This window comes from Hemicordylus capensis, chromosome 6 (genome assembly GCF_027244095.1).
Source record: "Hemicordylus capensis ecotype Gifberg chromosome 6, rHemCap1.1.pri, whole genome shotgun sequence".
Lineage (NCBI taxonomy): Eukaryota > Metazoa > Chordata > Lepidosauria > Squamata > Cordylidae > Hemicordylus > Hemicordylus capensis.
This window is the reverse complement of record NC_069662.1, coordinates 153,719,106-153,741,736: the sequence shown is the minus strand read 5'-3', so window position 1 is coordinate 153,741,736 and position 22,631 is coordinate 153,719,106. Positions and strand designations below refer to the sequence as shown.

At 43.9% G+C, this 22,631-nt stretch overlaps 1 protein-coding gene and 1 non-coding gene across 11 annotated transcripts in view; one reads left to right on the top strand and one right to left on the bottom strand.

Moving 5' to 3' along the window:
- ZMYND11 (zinc finger MYND-type containing 11) overlaps nt 1-22,631 on the top strand; it is a 156,547-nt gene that overhangs the window by 76,571 nt on the left and 57,345 nt on the right. For 9 of the 10 annotated variants that reach the window (XM_053260963.1, XM_053260965.1, XM_053260959.1 and 6 more), the window contains one exon: nt 4,994-5,128. In XM_053260963.1, coding sequence (XP_053116938.1) covers nt 5,013-5,128 — 116 coding nt within the window. In that variant the 5' untranslated portion in view covers nt 4,994-5,012. Of the gene's footprint in view, nt 1-4,993; nt 5,129-14,864; nt 14,952-22,631 lie in introns of those variants that run through there. The other variant, XM_053260966.1, reaches the window with a different exon arrangement.
- On the bottom strand, nt 22,464-22,570 carry LOC128332222 (U6 spliceosomal RNA). The gene has a single exon (XR_008310628.1). It is a non-coding gene; the product is annotated as a U6 spliceosomal RNA (small nuclear RNA).

The following is a 22,631-nucleotide window of genomic DNA, read 5'->3' as shown; positions in this document are numbered from 1 at the left end:
CCTATAACAGCATTGTGGGCAATTTACAGCTTATCTGTACCTTTTGCCTGCAGCTTCTGGAACATTTTGTAAACAAAGCCAGCTGGTTGTTATGTTGTGTTATTGCTCATGGTTAGTTGGGCGGGCAAATGGGCAGCACAGGGCTTGGGGGAAGAGGGATTTCTGGCTTTTTAGCGCCTAATTGAAATCGGTAGGGCATTTTATGCAATTTCTGCTTTAATACAACTTGTTATGGATGAGGAATGCTAAGGTGGGCATGCGATGCACATTTACAACTGAAATTCTATTGCCATTGACTTTATTATTGCATTTATATGCCCTTCTTAGTGTGGGAGTGCTTCACAGTAAAATCTTCCAGTGCATTTATGGCTGTGTCAGGATTCAAATGCAGACATTCCTAACTGATCGCCATCAACTGTGTCTTGGACCCTACTGGCTTTTATACAACGTGGGTGAAACCAAGGCTGCTGTAGATGGTTTATGATGAAGAAGAGACTCTACTCAGACAGCACAAAAATCAACACAGACAGCCTTGTAAATAATTAGCTGCCTGTTCCTTGTGCTGCTTATCTACTCTGTCCTCTTCTCGAGGCTAGCTACCCACTCTCACTAAGGACAGCTGCCCATAGTTCTGTTCCTTAGAAATTGTACAGTAGGAACAGGCATGCTTTCTGGCTCTTAAGTGTTGACCTATAAGTGGCTCTTAGCCCAAGTACCTGAAGAATGGCCTTGTTTTGCAGAACTAGCTTGAGAATTAGATTTTCTTCAGAAGTCCTTCTCTGTACCTTCCTGCAATGGGAAGTGACTGTGGAGAAGGTCTTCTCTGTTGTAGCACCCTGGCTGTGGAATATTCTCTCTGGTTAGAGTCACCTGGGCGTTTTTCACACAGCAGGCTTTACTTCTGGTTTACTGTGAGGCTTTGCTGTGCGTTCAAGTCTGCACCAAAAAACCATTGCAAAAAGTGGTTTTTTAAACTCTTGATATAAACCAGGCTATACTCTAATGCGCGATGAAAAACCCGAATCGTGTGTGAAGTGCTCCCTGATAGCTCGTACGGACTTTGGGGTCAATCTGACCGATATTTGAACGCATGATCCATTCCGGAGGAGATGCAAGCTAAAAGCCGTATGTGAAAAGTGCCCTGGTGCCAAGCCTAGTGGCTGACCTCCAAAACTCCTTTCAGTGTTAAAATACTATGTTTCTATAGTTTTAAATCTTGTTGGTTCAGATAAAGATCTTTTTCCTTGCCTAGGCCTTTTAGAATCTTTCTGTCTTGAAGTGTAGTGATGTACACAGGTTTTATTTGAGTTAAAGAACAAATAGCAAGCTGCTCTAGATGTCTTTGGACTGAAGAGCAGGATATAAAAATTGTAATAGATAAAGAAACATTAAGGGCAGAGGATAGAAAGCTGCAAGTGCTGTTCCATGGTAACAACCCGCCTTAGCTTTAAACAAGTGGAAGAGGGATTTTGTTTGTCATATTTATATACCGCCTGACATGTGCATCCCTAGACGGTGTAGATTAGATAAAATACAACAAAAATTAAAAACAGGATTAAATGATTAAAACTCTTATGATATAAAACCAATTAATGAAAGGCCTGAGAAAACAGCTGCGTCTTAAGGGTCTTTTTAAATACAGCCAGCGATGGAGAGATTCTGATGTTTATGGAGTGCATTCCCGAGCCCTGGGGCAGCCACAGAGAAGGCCCGGGCCACTGTGTACTGTGTACAGTACTATGTATGGTATCATGTACACAGTACTGTGTACTGGTCACTGGGAAACAGGATGCTAGACTGATCCAGCAGGGTTGTTCTTATTAGTAGCCCCGAAATCAGCCAGTGGCAGTTGTAACCGGACCTCTCCAGGTGATCTTAATAGGCGGGAGGGTTCATGACAAAGGAAGTGCTCTCTTAAATGGACCCAGGCCATTAAGGGCTTTATAGGTGATAACCAGCACTTTGTATCTAACTCTGAAACCTATCAACAACCAGTGCAGTTCTTTTAAGATGTTGAAAGGTGTTACATGGTCTCTTCGGATTATCCCAGACACCAGTCTGGCTGCTGCATCCTGAACCAACTGTAGTTTCCAGACTAAGTACAAAGGAATCCCCACAGTAGTCAAGCCTGGAGGTTACCAGCATATGTACCACTGTTTTAAGGTCATTTCCCTCCAAAAACAGATGTAGCTGACGTATCAGCTGAAACTGATAAAAAACATCCCTGGCTGTTGCCTCAACCTGAGAGACTAGAGAGAGTTTTGGATCCAGGAGCACTCTCAAGCGACATACTTTTTCTTTCTGGGAGAGTGTAATCCCCTCCAGAACAGGCAGATCTAAACCATCTCTCAAGTTCTGAACCTCTCCCCCCACCCAAGTCAGTAAAGGTAAAGTGTGTTGTCGAGTCGGTGTCAACTCCTGGCAGCCACAGAGCCTTGTGGTTGTCTTTGGTAGAATACAGGAGGGGATTACCAGTGCCTCCTCCCACGCAGTATGAGATGATGTCTTTCAGCATCTTCTTATATCACTGCTGCCTGATATAGTCCGAGTCAGTACCTCTTATTTCGATTCAATTTCAGTTTGTTATCCCTCATCCAGCCCATTACTGCCTCCAGATACTGATGAGATAGACTACTAAAGGAAGGAGATTACAATTGGTTCTTTGGCTTCTCAGATTAGAGCTTTGCTAAACTTGGCTGCTGGAGCAAAGGCTGAGCAGCCACTGTCTTTTAAAACAGTGTCCCATGGCCCTGGCGATTGTGGTTGGGGATGATGGGAGTTGTAGTCCAACAACATCTAAGGACTCAAAGTTGGGAACCCCTGTTTTAAAAGAGAGCTGCAACTACTGTGCAAGATAAACTGATATGGGATAGCCTTGGCAACTTTCTTCTTGATCCCCCTGCCTCCCCGAGAAAGCATAGGACAGTAAGCCCTCCAATCTTCAGAGCCTCTTCTGCCCTACCAACTATTTAGAATGCTGATGCAAAGCACTCCCTCAGAATTTCAAATGACAGCAGAAGACCTTTCTTCCTTGTGTTGGAGATAATGTCTACACCTCTGGTATTTGATGTACGCAGCTGGTGATGAAGGCAGTTGCTGGATGAGATACGATCTGTATCGGGGCAGTTTTGATAGGTAGGGCCAAGAGGCAGCGAATTATGGTGAATATTAGCCACTGTGTAGTAGGCCAGCTTCATCTTCTGTTGATGGTTGAGAATCCTTTGGGGATAGTTTTTATTCCCCAGGTTTTCTGTTCCTCAGCACAGAACTTTGTTGCCAATGCATATATTCTTTTAAGGAACAGCACGCACGCGCACCCCCCCCCCGCCCAGCATTGACAGCCCAATCATTATTTCTTTATTATGACACAGTGTGACAAACCTATAGGGAACCACCATGCCAGATATTTATGTTTCTGTGATCTGGATAGCTTTTTCACATTTTACAGTGGCTAATCCGAAATTCGTATTGTTGATTTGGTTGCTTCACTTTTTAAATTGATATATTGGAGAAAAGGTTGATTATGTAAAAGAGCAGAGCTTTTATTAGAGCAGAGATGATCAGCTGGCAGCTCATGGGTCAGATCCAACCTCAGACTCATTATGCCTGGTCCCTGGTGCCCCACTGAACTTTAGACAAGATATGTTAACACAGTTTCCCTACAATTTGACTCTAGTGTAATGAAAGATGCTTTTAAGTTGTAAGAAACAGAGGTGTTCTGTAGCTTAAATGTTGTTATATATACTTTCCTTTTGGATTTTGTATGCATTATGTACATATATACAGTGCAATGCCTGAACTAAATAACATCCTCAGAGAGGTGCTGTGTGCGAAGCACCTTCATAGTGTTTAGTAAACCAGAGTCCTGCTGCATGGGTGGGGCCTGGAGAGTGATTTTCACCAATTTTGTTCCCCCAGAAGCACTCTTTAACATGAAAAAATATGTCTGAACAGCCCACAGGGACATATTTTTGCATGTTAAAGAGTGTTTCTAGGGAAAGGATAGATAGCAACAAGTTGTTCTGATAAGAACTAATCTACCTACTTTTCTTTTACTATAATCTTAATTGATAATTTCCATCCTCACAAGTTTGCCCACTTCAGCCTTAAACATTCACACCTTCGCCATCTTGAATTGGGGTGGATTACATTATCACAAACTGTGATGTTGAGCCGTCCCTATGTGTTCCTACACCTTTAGCAAATTTGTTTCAAATCAGTTGGGCAGTTCACAAGTTAGCCCACTTGCACTTCAAACATTCATGCATCCTCCTTCTTGAATCAGGGTGGATGACATCATTACAAACTTTGCCCTTGAGCCATCACTATGTGTCCCAACACCTGTAGCAAATTTGGTTCAAATCCGTTAGATTGTTCACAAGTTAGCTCACTTGTACCTCAAACATTTACACGTCTGCCATCTTGAATTGCTGTGGATGACCTTATCACATAATATGCATTGGAGGTGTCACTACAACTCTACCTAATTTGGTTCATATTGATCCAGACATTGCAAAGTTGGTGGGGAGGACAGACACACAGAATGCCGGATGATCTTATAAGCTTATGTTCCTTACGAAAAGTAGGTAAAAAATTGCCCACTTTCCTGCATACCAGGACTCCGGATTACTAAATGCCACAGAGGTGCTTTGCACGCAGCGTTTTCACACTTTTAGTGAGGATGCCAGCCGATATTCATTACACACCATAACTGTGTAGCCCTTTGTATGGAACCAACTTTGATTTGGGACCTGACCGTTTGTACAGGGGTCAGTTTCTGCAGCATATGCCCCTCCAGACACAGTCTGGAGCACAAAGTGGTGCCTAAGAATACAGAAGTTGGCTATCCCGTGCAAGAGTATAAAAACACAACATACAAATCAGATTGCTGTAGTGAATATAATTTCTTACTTGTGGCAGGTGCTAGATAAGCATCATGTAATCACATTAATTAATTCATTGTTATTATTTATTATTTATTTCTTTTCTGCAGCTAAACAAGTAAAGGGGTCATGGCACGCTTAACTAAACGCCGGCAAGCAGATACAAAAGCTATCCAACATCTTTGGGCAGCTATAGAAATCATCCGAAACCAGAAGCAAATTGCTAACATTGACCGCATTACAAAGTAAGTGTCTTTTAAGTACTACTACTACTAACAGTGGTATGAGCCAAAGAGAAAATGTTGCTGATGACAATTGTTCAGCCCAGAAGTATTTTTCCCTCATATTCTTGTACTATTGCCTGATAACTTTAAGTCATGTACAGTATTGGAAAATTGAAATCTCTGGATTGGTTCGGCTTTGACCTGTGGTTCATCTTGTCTGGTTTCTTCTGTTAGTGGCATCTGGCACGTTACAGGAAAATTCAAAAGGTCTGCTGTCAAGTAGAAAATGCTACTCTTACTATGAAGATTGCATATTAAATCCTAATATTTGCAGCAGGGCAGGGAGAGATCCCAGGGCTTCTAAAAGGCATGTGAAAACTGTCCATTTGCAAGGGAATCTTTCTTTCCAGCCTTTACCTGCACTCCTAGCTCTTCCCACACTTGCTCAATAGTATAATTGTCTCATGCAGTGTGAATGCATCTCGCTGACGTGGACATGGTTACCTCAAAACAAACAGTTTCTGCTTCCAGCAGCTCCTCCTTTAATGTTTGGTGATGTGATGGTGTAAATGGTTCACATGCTGCACAGGGCAATGTGTACAATTCAGCACTGCTTGTGCTGCTGCAAGTGTCTAAAACACCATCTGTGGTGTTGTGGAACAGCCCTGTTCTGCGGTGACTTAAATTTCACAGTCTTAGGTGCACAGTGTTATGTACATTCTTTTCAGTGGATATAACATTGTGGCAGATCTGGCCAGTTACCCATGCCTTAGTCACGTCAAGGCTGGATTACTGTAACGTGCTCTAGATGGGGCTGCCCTTGAAGAATATCTGGAAACTGCAGCTAGTGCAAAATGCGGCAACTAGGGTTTTATCTGGAGCTGCCTGGTGGGAGCACATCACACCCATTTTGAAAGAGCTGCACTGGCTACCAGTTTGTTTCCGGGTCCAATTCAAGGTGCTGGTTTTGACCTTTAAAGCCGTTAACGGTTTGGGCCCGGGGTACCTGAGGGACCGCCTGCTCCCAAGGGTTGCTGCCCGCTTGACGAGGTCATCTGAGGGGGCTCTGCTCCGGGTGCCGACAGTGAGGGAGGCTCGGTTGTCGTGCACGCGGGACAGGGCCTTCTCTGTTGCTGCCTCCAGACTCTGGAATGCTCTCCCAGTGGCTATTCGTTCCTCGGTCTCCATCACAGCTTTTAGGAAAAGTGTAAAATCTTGGCTTTTTGCCCAGGCATTTATTTGATTCTCTGCTGCTGCTCTTTATAGTCTGTATTGCTTTTATGCTTTTGTTTTAAATTTTTAATCAGATTTGTTTAATATTTTTTTCACTTAATATTTTAATTGGTTTTTTTTACCATCTTGTGTTTAAATTTTTTGCTGTAATGTAAACCGCCTTGGGATTGCTTTAATGAAAGGTGGTATATAAATTTAACAATCAATCAGTCAAACATTGTGCAACTGTGATTGTACAATTTTAAGTTGCAGCGGAACAGGGTGATGTTTTAGACCAAGGTTTCCCAACCAGGGGTATTGGAACAGCTCCCAGAGGGTACTCAGAGTCCTCCTGCCTCCTCATGCTGTAGCGAAGTTATTTGTTCTGCACCTGAGAATCACCAGCTTGAAGCTGATGCATTTTCAATGATGTGTCTGCTTCAGAAGGGGAGGGAGGAGGGTGAAGATCCTCACCTCTCCTCCTAATTGGCTGGCTACATGCTGAAGCTCAGCGTACCCCCTCCCCAGTGATAGACTTCAGAAAATTAGCACGGACAAGTAAAATTTTCCCATTTAATTTCAATAAGACTCCTAATTGAAATCATGGCCCACATACTTTTAAAGTGTTCCATATACCAAAACTTGAGGTTTCAGTTAATCAGTCCACTGATAAGAGATATGAGGGGACAACCTGAGGATCTTGTTGTAGCATATTTATTAGCAGATAAAAATGCAACTATTTCATATGTTGTAGCTAAATTTTGTTTTGTGGTCACCAGATTATGAATTTCAAAAGAACAGAATAAAATTTTGGGTTCCTTAGTGTTAACTTTAAATTATGTATATACACGTATGCCTTTCCAATGCCGTTATTTTATTTTTTTCCTATGTGTAATTATTCCAAAGTCGTTATCCATTTATGTGTAATTGATTTTCTATTTATATTTTTCTTTTTAACTATGTAAAGATTTTCATTTCTCTTTTGGTCAAAGACCGTAAATAAAATATGACTAAGACTCCTAATGAGAAACTTAGTGTGGATGTGAGCCAGGGACTGTAGTAGCCTGTCTCCCTAACACTAAAGTGTGTGTGTGTGTGCATGCGCGCACACACACACAAAATACAGTTATGAGATGACCTACTCCAATCACTGGTTCACATCCAGGTTAAGTTACTCAGAAGCAGTTTTGCTGAAATTAATAGGACAAGTTTACTCATGTAAACAGGTTTACTCATACAGTAGGACAAGTACTCCTACAAATATGCACTAAACATACCTGTGGGGTATGTAAGCTGAACGTTTGTGACAGAAGGGGTACACGTGTGTTTTTAAAAATGGTTTGTAACCCCTGTTTTAGATGGTTGCAGTGGTGTGGGTTGGACTGGACTGTTTGTGTTGCCCTGCACAGCATGTGAGCCACTGTGTGGTGTGGCGGGGTTGAGTTGTGGACTCCAGATAAGAAATGTCTAACTGCTTATTGCCATCAAGGGAGGGGAAGGCTGCCTGCTGAGCAGATTGCTTATTCCACTTGCAAATGTGCTTACAGCAGACATTTGGACATTGTTCGCTGATTAAGGGGAGCGGTGGGTGAGCAATCACTTTATCCAGACTTCGGTGCCCTGAAAAGTTCCATGCTGCTTTTCAGCTCAGGTTAACAGAAGACTTAAGAACATAAGAATAGCCCTGCTGGATCACGGCAATCTAGTCCAGCATCCTGTTTCCCACAGTGGCCGACCAGATGCCTCTGATATGCCCACAGGCAACTGGTGAGGGCACGCTTTCTCTCCTGCTGTTCCTCCCCTGCAACTGGGATGTAGAGGCATCTTGCCTCTGAGGCTGGAGGTGGCCTTTAGCCACCAAACTAGTAGTCATTGACAGACGTGCCCTCCATGAATTTGTCCAAGCCCCTTTTAAAGCCATCCAAGCTAGTGTCCCATCACCACATCCCGTGGCAGAGAATTCCATAGATTAATTATGCACTGTGTGAAAAAGTGCTTCCTTTTGTCAGTCCTAAATTTCCTGACCATCAGTTTCATGGGATGACTCAGCCTTGCAATTAGCTGGTCACCCAGAGCCAGTAACAATTGTTTCCAGGTGAGCAGCTCGCCAAGAGAACTGTTTTAACAATCCTATGGCAAGAGAGGCAGATGTAAGTGTGCCAGTAATTGTTTTCTGGGCCACTGTAATTTTCCGATTTATCTGCAAGGCTAGATTACATTGCAGTGTGTTCTAAGAGGTAAGTAAGAGGGACTGAGCTGCAGGATCACTTGTACAGCTCTTAAGAAACACCGTTGAGGTATTCCACATGCTACAGGGGAAGGTTGGATCAGTTATCAAGGCTGTGGCCCAAATAAGCATATGGTATATGAATATGGTGGACTTTATCCAACAGCTCCTTGAATTGAGTCGCGCGCACCACAGTTCCAAGAGGAGAATTTAAGTTGATAATTATGTATCAAGATGGCTTTGTTTTGTCTTGTTTTGTTTTTGCCTGCTGGATCAGAACCCAGTCCTCTGTTAGCAATTCGTTTTAGCAGTGGGGAGAGAAATCCTTCCCAACTTGAAATATGCCAGCCAGACTCCGATAATACAAAAAGCATCCTCCAAACTATAGCTGCTGCAGCCTCTACAGAAAGTGGTTAAAAAGAAAATTAGCCAGACTAGGTGTGCTTTCCTGGAATTTATGGGACTTCTTGAAATTCATTCATTGTCTTGTTGAAATTCATGGAATTGAATGAGATGCACAGCAAATTCTTGTAGGTCAAGAGCAATAGTATATTGCTTAAAATAAAGTAATAGCTTGCGATCTGTTTAATTGGCCTGGTTAGCAGGCTTTGTATATGAGTGGGGGGAGCATCAGATTTTATGAAGGGAAGCAACATCCAAAATACAAGCAAACAGATGAAATCTTAAGGGAATTACAGTAGTATGTTTACTTCTTGCAGGGCTTTAACATTGGCAGTGTGTGTGTACCATTAAAATAAAAAGCACCTCCTGGAACATCCATGCCATTCTGATCTGAGGTAGTTATGGATGGCTAATTGTATTTCTGCCATATACTAAAGGCATGGTTACACTTTGGCAAGAAATGTACCCTGAATGTGTTCTGAGACAGTGGCTTGCATGCTGCACAGACTTATGAGAGTAGAGCTCTTTTTCTACCCTGCAAAAGCCCTATTTGTATCCAGAAATATGTCCATGAGGGCTGTATGACTCTTCCAGACATATATCTGGATTTTAGAAAGCGGGGAGAGAAGTTAAAATTGCTTCCCATGCCCGCCCAGTGCCGCAAAGCAAGCCATGAGCACTGTTAGTTAAGTCACTCCTTCCAAGGACAAAGCTCTTGCTCCATCCTCATAAGGCTGCACATCTTGCAAACCAGTGGGATTATGCACCCATATATTTATTTGTTGTTTCTCTGGGTAAACTGCCCTGAGCCACTTTTGGAAGGGCGGTATAGAAATTGAATGGATGGATGGATGCTCTCCTATGTATGCCTACTATTGGATGTATAACCTAATGTGTAAATGGCATGCACATTCCTTTATGCTAGATTGGATATGCATATTATAAATACACATGCCATACACGCAATACCGCTCTGGGCTCCATGGAGGAAGAGCGGGATATAAATGTAAAACAGCAGCAACACCATGATACGAAAGGTATGCACACAGTCCTACTGCTTCTCTCCATGAGATTAACACGTACAGTCATTCACATGTTGAGCTGGCGGGGGCTGTGGGTGGGGAAGGCTGGTTAAACACTCCTTCCCACCAGACAAGTGATCACATATTTCTGGGAGTGCGGACTGCACTTCCAGATGATCCGTGCTGTGTGGCAAGCTCTGCAGGCTGGGAGGGTGCCATATCTCCTTGGTTTTAAATATTGGCCGACATTCTGCACAGTGAAATCTCAGCGTCTTGCAGAGGTGGGCATTGCAAAATGCCTTCAAACAGTGTGAATCATTTGTGTCACGAGACTTCCATTATTTGTAGTGGAAGGAGTGCTACAGAGATACCCATGTGCTGTTTTAAGAAGTTTCACTACAGCTTGCCTCCACAGCAGCTCCAGGGCTCCCTTCTACGTGTGCAGCAGTCGCAGTGACTTGCTAACGCCCAAGGTCAGCCCTAGGGTTTTTGGCTCCCTAGGTGAGGTTTGATTTGGATTCCTCCACCCACCCAACCCAGCAGAGAAGTGCAGAGCCCTGGCGTTAATTTGAGCCATGCAGGCAGCTCATTCGTCAGGTCGAATGACCAGCCCACGCTGATGACCAGAGAATGACTAGTCCGTGCTGGTTGCGGATACAGTGGGAAAGAGTTCTCAGTCTGTTACGGGGACAAAACTCTAGAACATCAGAGATGAAAAAATGCTGCTGTTAATTTGGAAATCCAGTCTGAGACCATATCTTCTTGGAAATGAATGCTGAGGCAGGCAGTTCAAGAGAGGAAGTGCAGCTGATGAGTCTGTTTTTGGAGATTCAGATGCAATGAGCAAAGATGACTCTGTATTTTGAGGTGCAGAATGTGTAGACCTTTTAAAACATAGATCAGGGGAAGCTACTTTATACCATTTATACTTTATACCATTGGTCCATTTAGCTCACTATTGGGTACACAGACTGGCAGCGGTTTCTCCAATGTTTCAGGCAGGAGTCTCTCTCAGCCCTATCTTGGAGATGCCAGGGAGGGAACTTAGAACTTTCTGCATGCAGGTGCTCTTCCCAGAGCAGCCCAATCCCCTGAGGGGCATATCTTGCACTGCTCACACATGTAGTCTCCCATTCAAATGCAAACTAGAGTAGACTCTGCTTAGCAAAGGGGACGCTGTTCCCTCTAAGGTGCATTCACCAGGCCCCCGTGTAGGAGTTTCTGGCAAGCGTGCAGTCTCTGCTGCACCCGCTGCCACCACACCCCAGCACCCCATTTCCTCCTCCCAAGCTGGGAAGCATTGCCCCGTTACCCCCTCTCCCTGGCCAGGTCGCCACTGCGCCGCAGACACCTCCCTCCCTCCCCCTCCCGGCTGGGCCACCACCTCCTCCAGTTCCGGCTGCGTATCTTGCAAGACTCCTGTCAAGATCTGCAGATGGAGGGAGGAAGATGGGAGGCAGCAGTACCCCACACCCCCCGGCAGCTCGGCAAGACCAGAGCTGGGGGGAGGAGGATGGAAGGTGGGGGGTGGGGGGCAAGCTTAGGGTGGGAGGTGGTGGCGGCGGCTCCCCCCTTGCAGGCGAAAAAAGGGTTAAAACATTTTGTGCGCCACAAAATTTTAGTATCAAAATAGAGTGCGCGTGAGAGAGAGAGAGAGAGAGAGAGAGCGTGTGTTATGTGCACACACTGCATTGATACTGCCACCCAGGACAAAACTTTCCACTCACTGATACTAAAAATTAGAGGTAACACTGAAAGGGGACAATTCATGCTTGCTACCACAAGACCAGCTCTCCTCTACTTTGGAAGTGTAGGGTGCAGATTTATATGCAACATTCTTATCCCAGGGTTCTTCAGGGCTGCAATACAAGAAGGAGAGGTAGAATAATTGGCTGCACTATAGTCTAGCACAGTTTATGCCGCCCCTGCCCCCGCAGCCAGTACTGGTGCACTAGGTGACCTTGATCTGCCTAGTGGATGGACCAGCCCTGCAAACGCCCAGGTTTCACTACACAGCATGTCTGCCATTAAGTAGAGGCCATGGTAGGGGCAGGGGTGTTGGACAAAGCTAATGAAACTTGTCCCCTTTCCCCTCTTCTCTGCTTCCCCGCCCATGCCTCCACACCCTCTCCAACTAAAGTTATCCATGCATGGAAGCATTCTTCTGTGAACACCTCACTCTGGATTCAGAATTGAAAGCACAGACCTACATTCAACTGCTTATCTGAGTGTCCACACTGCATATCTTTCAATGCAATGCACATTTAGATGCAAACCTCTGAATGGGATTTCGTTACCAGCAATGCAGGGCAGACAGGCCATTTCCACAGTTGATGCCTACCCACTATACTCCAGGAAGTGGTACGCCCATGGAAGCCTGCTGCTGTGTGCAGATCTTCTTGCTTGATTGGAATACCTGACATTTCTTGATTTGCATCTGGGCAGCTAGCCCCATAGAACCAGCACTGGGAACAGTTGCTGAACCACCTTTGCATGACTGAGAAGCACCCACCTTGAACAGAGGGGCTATGCTAGGTTTCCCTAGACTTAGCTCCATGAAGCTGAATCCTGAATCGTTTCCTCCAAGCTCTACTTTCCCTATTCCTTTAAGTCATAGACTGAAGGGAAGCAAACCCCCAACTCCAGGCAACTGAGAGCTGAGGAAACTTCCTGTTTCAAACCAGTGCTATGATTTCCCCCACTTTCATGAGTACAAAGCTTATTTATATTTCAGGGAAGGAAAAGTTCATTCCTCTTTGACTCAAAGTAGTAGCTAATGCTACATTTAAATATACATCACTCAGAGAATATTCACACATTTTTCAAATGCAAAACAAAGACTAGGTAGTGTTGTGAGAGACCTGGAGTAAACAGTACGATATGTGTGGGAATATTTGTTTAACCTAGTTAAGAAAAAGAAACCCTTGTATAGATGCTGTACACTAGGATCTGTAGTCACATGCCTAAATGCAGAATATATGTGTTTAACATTCTTTGCTGAAATGCTCTCCTCCTATTTTCTCACAACAAATTGAAGTAGTAGAGGTTTGAAGTAGTAATTTATAGCCATCCAGTTTGACTAAGATGGATGGTACTCCCAGAGAGTTGTTCTGAGGCTGGAGTCCCACACAATGCAGAGCCTGAAGTTCCCCCAGCCTGAGATATGCACGGGTCGTGAAGTTGGTGTTTCAGATGATCTCGCATCTTGGTTGGGTAGCAGTAGCTGCATTAAGCCAGAAGGATGCCCCCTGGCTGGGCCACCCAGCCAAGCCTTGAATGCTACCCCAGTCTGCCTTGTACTGCCCATCGACTGGCAAGCATTCCCAATGTCAGCTGCCTTGCAGCCATTGGTGCAGATGGCAAAGGGCGCAGGCTTGCCTGGAATGAACCACAGGTTCAGACATCACGCACACCTCAGTGGGACCAGATCTTGATTTGGCAAGTAGACTTCAAATATTGGCTATACATCTTGGGTTTGAGGCCCTGGGTGAACCTCAGGTTCTTGCTTTGGCATGGGTTCAGACAGTCATGGATAGGTTGGTTACTGATGGGAATGGGACTCTACTCAGTGGTCGAGCATCTGCTTAGCATGCAGAAGGTCCCAGGTTCCATCCTTGGCAGCTCTAGGTAGGGCTGGGAATGGCTCCTGCCTGAAACCTTGGAGAGCCACCACCAGCCAGGATAGACAGTACTGAGCTAGATGGACCAATGGTCTGACTCAGTATAAGGTAGCTGTTACTTTGCAAGTAGGTTCCGTGTTGTTGTTGTTGTTGTTGTTGTTGTTGTTATTACATTTATATCCCACTCTTCCTCCAAGGAGCCCAGAGCGGTGTACTACATACTTGAGTTTCTCTTTCACAACAACCCTGTGAAGTAGGTTAGGCTGAGAGAGAAGTGACTGGCCCAGAGTCACCCAGCTAGTTTCATGGCTGAATGGGGATTTGAACTTGGGTCTCCCCAGTCCTAGTCCAGCACTCTAACCACTCCACTACACTGGCACGTGTTATGTGTGAACCCCCTCTAAAAATATTACTGTGTTGTCATAGGATTGAGCCTATGCATGGAGCAAGCTTTACAGCACAAGTAGAGAAGATGGCAGGAGATCCATGGTTGGATTTTTTTTTTTTAAAGGTTAAATGCAGCCACAGCTACCCTTCCCCAAATTTGGATTGGGACAGTGGTAGTGAAGGTGCTAAGCCTTTTCCTTTTCCATTTTCTACGTGTTGGTACCTTTATTGAGACTTATTACAGGTGTTCAATACATATGTTTGCCCAAAACATACAGCAATATTATCTGTCCTATATCCTATACTACTTCTCTGTAAGGAAAGCCAAAGCAAGTAATTCAGTTTTTATATCCATTTTGCCCATTAAAAAACAACAAAATAAACTTTGTTGCGGTCTTTGACCAGTACAGAAGCAAGCAGAAAAACATAGTATCATACACATACAGCATAGCAACAATATAGCTTTACGAATATAAAGTGGCATGATAAATTATTCCATCATAGTGGTCATTAGTTGCTGACGTATATTCATTGCTATTAAACAAAATCTAGCCACGTTGTGAGTAACGTGGGTTTGGTGATCTGATAAAAGAAATAAGACGTACTAGTCAACCCCGCACAGAGCATCTGTGTGCTCTTTGGGGCTGGCAGTTACCTCTTCCCCTCTACCTTCTGCCCCAGTCTCTGCTTCTAGGCCCAGCTGCCTCTCCTCCCCACTGCCACTTCTGCCCCCCCTTTCTCCCCCACCGGGCCTTGCCTCTGCGATTGGGCTGGGCCCGCCGCTGCCTCTGGCCTCCACGGCCAGGCCTGCCGCTGCCGCGGCAACCAATCCTCCGGGGTGCGCCTCAGCCAATCAGGTGTGCCCGCCACCCAGCCAGTCAGCTGGGCGCTGGGACGCACATTCCAAGGCACACCCAGGAGAATTATATATAGAGATGCTTCATCTCCTCTGCCTGGTAAACCCTTAATCAAAGGTAAAATTAATGAGTCACGTGAATCCCCGTAAAAGTTATCTATATATTTAATTCTCCTGGGTGCGCCTTGGAATGTGCGTCCCGGCGCCCAGCTGATTGGCTGGGTGGTGGAGGTGCCTGATTGGCTGAGGTGCACCCAGGAGGATTTGTCGCCGCTGTGGCGGGCCCGGCTGCGGAGGCCAGAGGCAGCGGCAGGCCTGACCTGGCCGCAGAGGCAAGGCCCAGGAGTGGGGGAAAGAAAGCGGGGGGCAGAAGTGGCAGTGGGGAGGAGAGGCGGCTGGGCCCAGCACTGGCTGGCCGTGGTCAGGAAGCGGAGACTGGGGCAGAAGGTGGGGGGGGGGGGAAGAGGTAACTGCCGGCCCCAAAGAGCGCACAGATGCTCTGTGCGGGATTGGCTAGTAATATAATAAAACATGACCCACATCCTCGATGGCCTGTGCACTACAGGGGCAGTAGCGTTCAGGGTAGGGAGTCCCACCATATCTGTCATATAACACTACTGAGGGCAACACATCAAAGCAGGCCAATGCAAATGCTCTACAATATTTGGAAACTATTAGGGCTTGACAGTAATCAGCTGGCTTGGTGCTAAAGGCATGTCATTTAAGTCGTTTGGGGGCCTTGCTTAGCTCCTGTTGCCATTCCATGTCCAATAGTCTTTGTTTAACAGCCTTTTTTGCTTGCTCATGGCCCATGGATTGCAGCACTTCAGGAGAAAATTGCCCACTAAATGTTTTTGGCCCATTGTCACTCTTGACACTTTCCGTACTCCTTATCCAAGGGGTGGGGGGAGTGTTATTTCTGCTGTCTCCAAAGCATCACTCACAGCCCAGCTTCCACAGACCCAAGAGATGTGCAAGTTGCACAGCCTTTACATCTGCCTTCACCTGGGAAATATTCAGGCTCTCAACACAGAGACCACACTGTTCTTGCTCAGCAGGGTAACTACTACCAGTGCTGTTCTTGAAAAGAAGAGCAAAGGTATTGATCTGTTAGAGGGTAGCAAAATCTTCCCTACTATTCATTTGACTGACTGATCAAGTAGAAAGCATGCAGTGATTCAAACGGATGGAGAAATCTTTTTTAAAAATAATGATGATGATGATGATGATGATGGGGGGGTAGTGTTTAAGTAAATGGGATCTCTAAAGCCCTAGTCACTAAAATGGCAAAGAGCCAGTGTGGAATTAAAGCCCAAAAATGGTTGCTTCTTGCATCCCACTAGACTGACATGGAGTCTGCCCCCCCCCCCAGCACTGCTTTTTCAATCCCCATTTTATTATTAATTTAATTTATATACCACCTGACTCCAAAGGCTCCAGGTGGTTCACAAAAACAAAGACAAACAAAACCAACTATTAAAACAGGAATTAAAAAGCCAAGTGAAAAAATGCATCTTAAGGGCTTTTTTGAAGGCTGTAAAGACGTTAAACCACAAATGTCTATAGGGTGCATTCCACAACCTAGGAGCGACTACAGGGAAGGCCTGCTCCTGAGTCACCGCCAGTGGCATACGGAGATGGGCCTCTCTCAATTAATTCAATGTGCGGTGGGGATCATGCAGAAGAAGGCGCTCTCCTAGGTAACCTGGTCCTAAGCCATTTTGGGCTTTAAAGGTAATCACCAGCACTTGTATTTTGCTCGGAAACCTATTGGCAGCCAATGCAGTTGCTTTAAAACAGGCACAATATGGTCTCTCCGAAACACCTCAGAGACCAATCTAGCCACAGCATTTTAAACCAACTTTCCAAACTACATACGAAGGCAGCCCCATGTAGAGCACATTGCAGTAGTCAAGCCTAGAGGTTACCAGAGAGTGCACCACAGTTCTGAGATCATTATGTTCAAGGAACAGATGCAGCTGTCGTATCAACCAAAGTTGATAGGCAGTGCTCCTGGCCATAACTTCAATCTGAGAAACCAGAGTGTGGCCTGAGTCTAGAAGCACTCCCAAGCTACATACCTGTTCCTTCAGGGGGAGTGCAACCCCATCCAGAACAGGAAGATCTATCTTGTCTCTTGAAGTAGGACCCCCTACCATGAGTACCTCTGTCTTGCTTGGTAAACTTATTTGAAGTTTTCCCTGCAGCTGTTGTACGCCTGTCTCTGGTTCTCATGCTATTTACCATTTGAACTGGAGAGGATGGACAGCTTCTGCTTCATAAAAGGACATTCCCCCCCCCCCCTAAGAAAGCTGATTCAGAGAGCTGGGCCTCAAAAGCAGGCTGAACAGGGGAGCAACAAAATGTGGTTAAAGCTACCCTTTTAAAAATCACATCCATGAGCACTTGAAATATAGTAGCACCACTTAAGAGCATTTGATAATGTTCCCCATTAATACAGGGATGGGGACAGAGAGTGGTGGGTAGTGGAGATGGCTCAATTAATTCATGGCATTTTCAGAGTTGATGTCCTCTTCAGCTGAGATATTTGTACAACATTTCTTACGTTACATATTGGAAAATAAACCTGGAAAATGCCATACTGGCCAAATCTGGGGCTGGTTTTGTGATGCGTGAACTATACATAGCTTTATGCACAGTGTAGGTTTGGTTTAGCTTCAGAAACCAATTTAAAAAATGAAACTCACTCTCATCTGTTGGTATGATTGACCTTGGTGAAAATTCAGATCCCTCTAGCATCCTTCACGTCACAACATATTACTAAGAACATCAACAAAAATAATAAATTATTGTCATAATTAAGGAAAGATTACCCTTGACGTCTGTGACTGTTACCCTAGTATTTAGCATTATGCATGCAGTATTGCTGCAAAACCTGAAATGGGGTGGGGGGATTCTTTCACTGAACTTCCATATTTTCTCAGAAACTTGCTTTCTCAGATTGCTGTTATCCCATTTTTTGTTTTCTTCCTTATTTTTGTTTGCCTGTGTATATTATATTTAAATGTTGTTTTCATTTAGTTGAGGTATCTAGCTACTCAGAGGCAAACAACAACTACCCCAATACATTTGATTGTTGTATTATTTCACCACTGGGTTTCCCATGTGCTTAGATGCACAACTCCCATTCATTTCAATGGAGTTAGCTAAGTAAAGCTTTCTGGTGGACTCTGCCTGCTGCTGCTTCTTTTTCTTTGGTCCTTGGTTTACTATTTTTGCTACTGTATTATTGTTGCTGTTCCAGTGAAATGACAAGCATCTCTTGATTTGAAGGGAACACATCTGAATTCTTAACATTTTGAGACTAAGAACTTATGAATGAATTAAAAACCCACATGCACACGGGCACACACACACATATAGCAGTGAATGAGAAAATGAAAAAGATGTTCAAGACCACTAGAGAGAACCTGAACTTTTGGTAGCTAGAAAAGGAAAGGAAAATTCACCTGAAAGGTTTTCTGTAACAGCTGATGTTAACAGCTTCTCTTTGTTTTGCACAACTGAACAAATATGTGCGACGTGTACCAGTCATGAGAACCAGAATGCTAGTACCTCAAGAGGCCATAATTGTTGCTTTGATAGGCAGCAGAATGCATGTGATATCCACTGACCAATCTTTTCCAGGGCAAGTGGAACACAAAGGGTGAACTGACCAAGCCACAAACCCAAATCTTTGTGAAGACTATTATAGCCAGTTAGCAATTACGATCCTGTCTAGGGCAAAATCCTTTTCTGGAATAGTCTGTAACAATCAAGAGTTGCTTCATCTCAAGAGACAAAAATGAGATGCCCTCTTTTCTTGGGGCTTTGTTTAAACAAGCCCCCCCCCCATTCATACGTCTCATTTCCTTGCCTCTAAGGTGACCTGCATGAAATTGATATGATTCTGACTGTTGCTCACACTTTGGTACAGGAAACAGGGACTTCTCTGTTCCTCTAACATCATTTTTGTTGTTAATTAAAATGTGTACCTATTCTGTTAGAATATGTATATTGCTCATTCTCTCCTCCCCTGCTCCATGTATGTGCATGCATGCGTGCATAGTTACAGAACTGTTACGTTCAAACATTTTCATTTTGAAGTATCCTCACAAAAGCCAGTTGAGTTTCTTCAGGGTAACTAGTTGAACACATTGAGTTAGGCCATTGGTCTGTCTAACTTAGTATTGTCTACACTAACTAGCAGGATCTCTCCAGGGCTTCAGACAGGGGCCCTTTCCAGCCCTACCTGGGAATACCTCCTGCACACAAAGGCACTCTACTACTACTATTGTTTTTTTATTTTTATTTTTTACATTTTCTATCCCACTCTTCCTCCACGGAGCCCAGAGCGGTGTACTGCATACTTAAGATTCTCCTCACAACAACCCTGTGAAGTAGGTTAGGCTGAGAGAGAAGTGACTGGCCCAGAGTCACTCGGCAAGTATCATGGCTAAATGGGGATTTGAACTCTGGTCTGCCCGGTCCTAGTCCAGCACTCTAACCACTACACCACGCTATATCTTGACCTTGCATGGAGAATCATTGTGCATAGGTCCAACATTACAAGCTGTTTCACCCAAAGACCATGTATAGGCCCCTGATAAATGAGCGAAGAGAGACCTTTTTAAAATGGCGATTCTCTTGTTTGTTTGTTTGTTTGTTTGTTTGATTTATATACTGCCCTTCCAAAAACAGCTGAGGGCAGTTTACATCAAAACAAAAACAATTAAAACCAATTAACAATTAAAATCAAAACTAATTAAACTATTAAAAGCATTAATATTAAAATCATTTAAAACCAACATTAAAAATTTAAAACCATTTAAATTTTAGCAGGGCGGTGGGGGGAAGCAACTGTCCCTATCCAACCCTAGAACAGCATCCCTCCCGTGGTTGTAGCTGGTGTCTGTACCAAAAGCTCCCCAGGCCTTGTAAGGAAACTGGAGATAAGGGTATCTTTTCTGAAGAAAGGAAGCTATGGCAGAAGAGAAGTTCAATGGCATAGGTGCTTAGTTCATGGCTTGTGTAGGTGGGATATGCAGCCAATCAGCCCGAGCTGTAACTTAATGACATTTTGAGTGGGAATGTACAGTGAATTTAATTGCTGGAACAAGCAGCCCTTATCTGCATTAAAATTATTACTTCTGACAGAACTGACCAGATAATGAGCATTATACAAGCTTGCATGTTGCCTGATGTATTTAAAGCATGAACAAACAGGATCACCTCTTCGGTCTGTCAACAGCTTCTACAGCAACGTTAGGTTTTAGCCTAATTCCATCTGCCATGTATCTTGCCATCCAAGTCCACACACACAAATACACGGGCTTATGCAAATTACTGCTGTATATTTGCGGTGATTTCATGTACTGTTTGATTGCAGTCCACCTGCCTTTATGCACCTGCATAATTTTTGATAGGGCTGGTGCTTTTGTTACTGATACATACTTTTGCCTTTTTTATTCTCTCTATTGTTTTTGTAATCTAAAAACTGGTGTGGTTGGTTGCTAGTCTGATAGATACCAGATCTCAGCATCCTAGATTCAGATTCAGGCTCTATCATGAGCTTATCCTGGTGCCCTTGGATAGCAAGTCACTAGTCTTAGCTTTATGTTCTTTCTCTGTAATGGGAATAAAAACAACCCTCCTCGGTAGTGAAGTTGAGCAAGATAACCTAGATGATATAATGAAACAGAAACGATAAAATAATTTCTAGTACCTTCAGTGTACATGTTTACATGAAACTTCTTTTTTAAAAAATACATGAAGTTCTTGGCTGACTAGATTACTCCTAGTGTGAGTAGATTGTATTAAGGGATTTGAAAGCTAAGCTTTTTCATTTGGTTAATCGTGTGCTAGTTATTATTATTTATTTACACAGTCAGACAGGTGTTATTGACTGGTTTGTTTTATCCAGACATCGAGTCCTTCCCAAGGACCTGGGATGGCTGAATTTTATTATCAATGCTGTTGCTGTTGTTATAGATATCGTCGCAGAATATAGGCTGTTTCCAGTAAAGCTGCTTTTTGTAATTGGCTGGTGGTGATTTCTGTGGCCCCTATGGTGTTGAGGTGCTCTTCAAGTTGTTTTGGAACTGCACCCAGGGCGCCAATTACCACTGGGATTATTTTGGTCTTCTTCTGCCACACCCTTTCAATTTCAATTTGTAGATTTTTGTATTTTGTTGTTTTTTCTATTTCTTTTTCTTCTATTCTGCTATCCCCTGGTATTGCTATGTCGATTATTTTGACTTGTTTTTCTTTCTTCTCAACTACAGTTATATCTGGTATATTGTGTGACAGATGTTTGTCTGTTTGTAGTCGGAAGTCCCATAATATTTTTGCATCTTCGTTTTCTACAACTTTTTCAGTTTTATGGTCCCACCAATTTTTGGCTACAGGTAGCTTGTATTTTTTGCAGATGTTCCAGTGTATCATCCCTGCTACCTTGTCATGCCTTTCTTTGTAGTCAGTCTGTGCGATCTTTTTACAAGAGCTGATTAGGTGGTCCACTGTTTCATCTGCTTCTTTACAAAGGCGGCAATTGCTGTTTGTTGTGGATTTTTCGACTTTTGCTCTTATTGCATTTGTTCTTAGTGCCTGTTCTTGGGCAGCCAGTATTAAACCCTCTGTTTCTTTCTTCAAGTTGCCATTCTTAAGCCATTGCCAGGTCTTGGTGATGTCTGATTTTCCACTTATATTGTGCAAATATTGACTATGCAGTGGCTTATTTTTCCATTTTTCTGCTTGGTTCTTGACTTGTTCTTTCTTGTAGGCCTGCTTTGTTTCATTGGTGTTGAATAGTTTTTCATTATTGATCATTTGAAGTGCATCTTCTTCACTGTCCTTGATATATTCTTCAAGGCCTCTTTTCTCCTCCTCTACTGTTTGATGGACTTGCAGCATTCCTCTTCTACCTGAGCTGTGAGGGAGGTATAGCCTATCTACATCACTGTGGGGGTGCAGAGCATGATTAATAGTCATTATTTTCCTGGTCTTATGATCTAGTGTCTCTAGCTCTGCCTGGGTCCAGTCTATTATTCCTGCAGTGTATCTGATAACAGGTATAGCCCAGGTGTTTATGACTTGTATGGTGTTCCCGCCATTGAGGTTGTACTTTAGGATTTTTCTAACCCTCCTGATGTATTCACTTGCAATTTTTCTTTTCAGTGTGTGCGATGTTATCAGCCTGGAGAATGCCCAAGTATTTGTAATGTTCTTTCTCTTCCATGTTCTTGATGTTGCTTCCATTGGGCAGTTCTATTCCTTCTGTTTTTGTTATTTTTTCTTTGTTCGTTTTTAATGCAGCACACTTGTCCAAATTCACATAGGAAACTGCCATATACTGAGTCAGACCATTGGTCTATCTAGCTCAGTATTGTCTTCACAGACTGGCAGCGGCTGCTCCAAGGTTGCAGGCAGGAATCTCTCTCAGCCCTATCTTGGAGAAGCCAGGGAGGGAACTTGAAACCTTCTGCTCTTCCCAGAGCGGCTTCATCCCCTGAGGGGAATATCTTGCAGTGCTCACACATCAAGTCTCCCATTCATATGCAACCAGGGCAGACCCTGCTTAGCTATGAGGACAAGTCATGCTTGTTACCACAAGACCAGCTCTCCTCTCCTAAAAAATATGTAACGCTTCACGAATTTGCGTGTCATCCTTGCACAGGGGCCATGCTAATCTTCTCTGTATCATTCCAATTTTAATATATGTGCTGCCAAAGCAAGCACTATATGTGCTGCAGAAGTGAGCACATATCCATTGCTCATATCCATTGCGAGCACATATCCA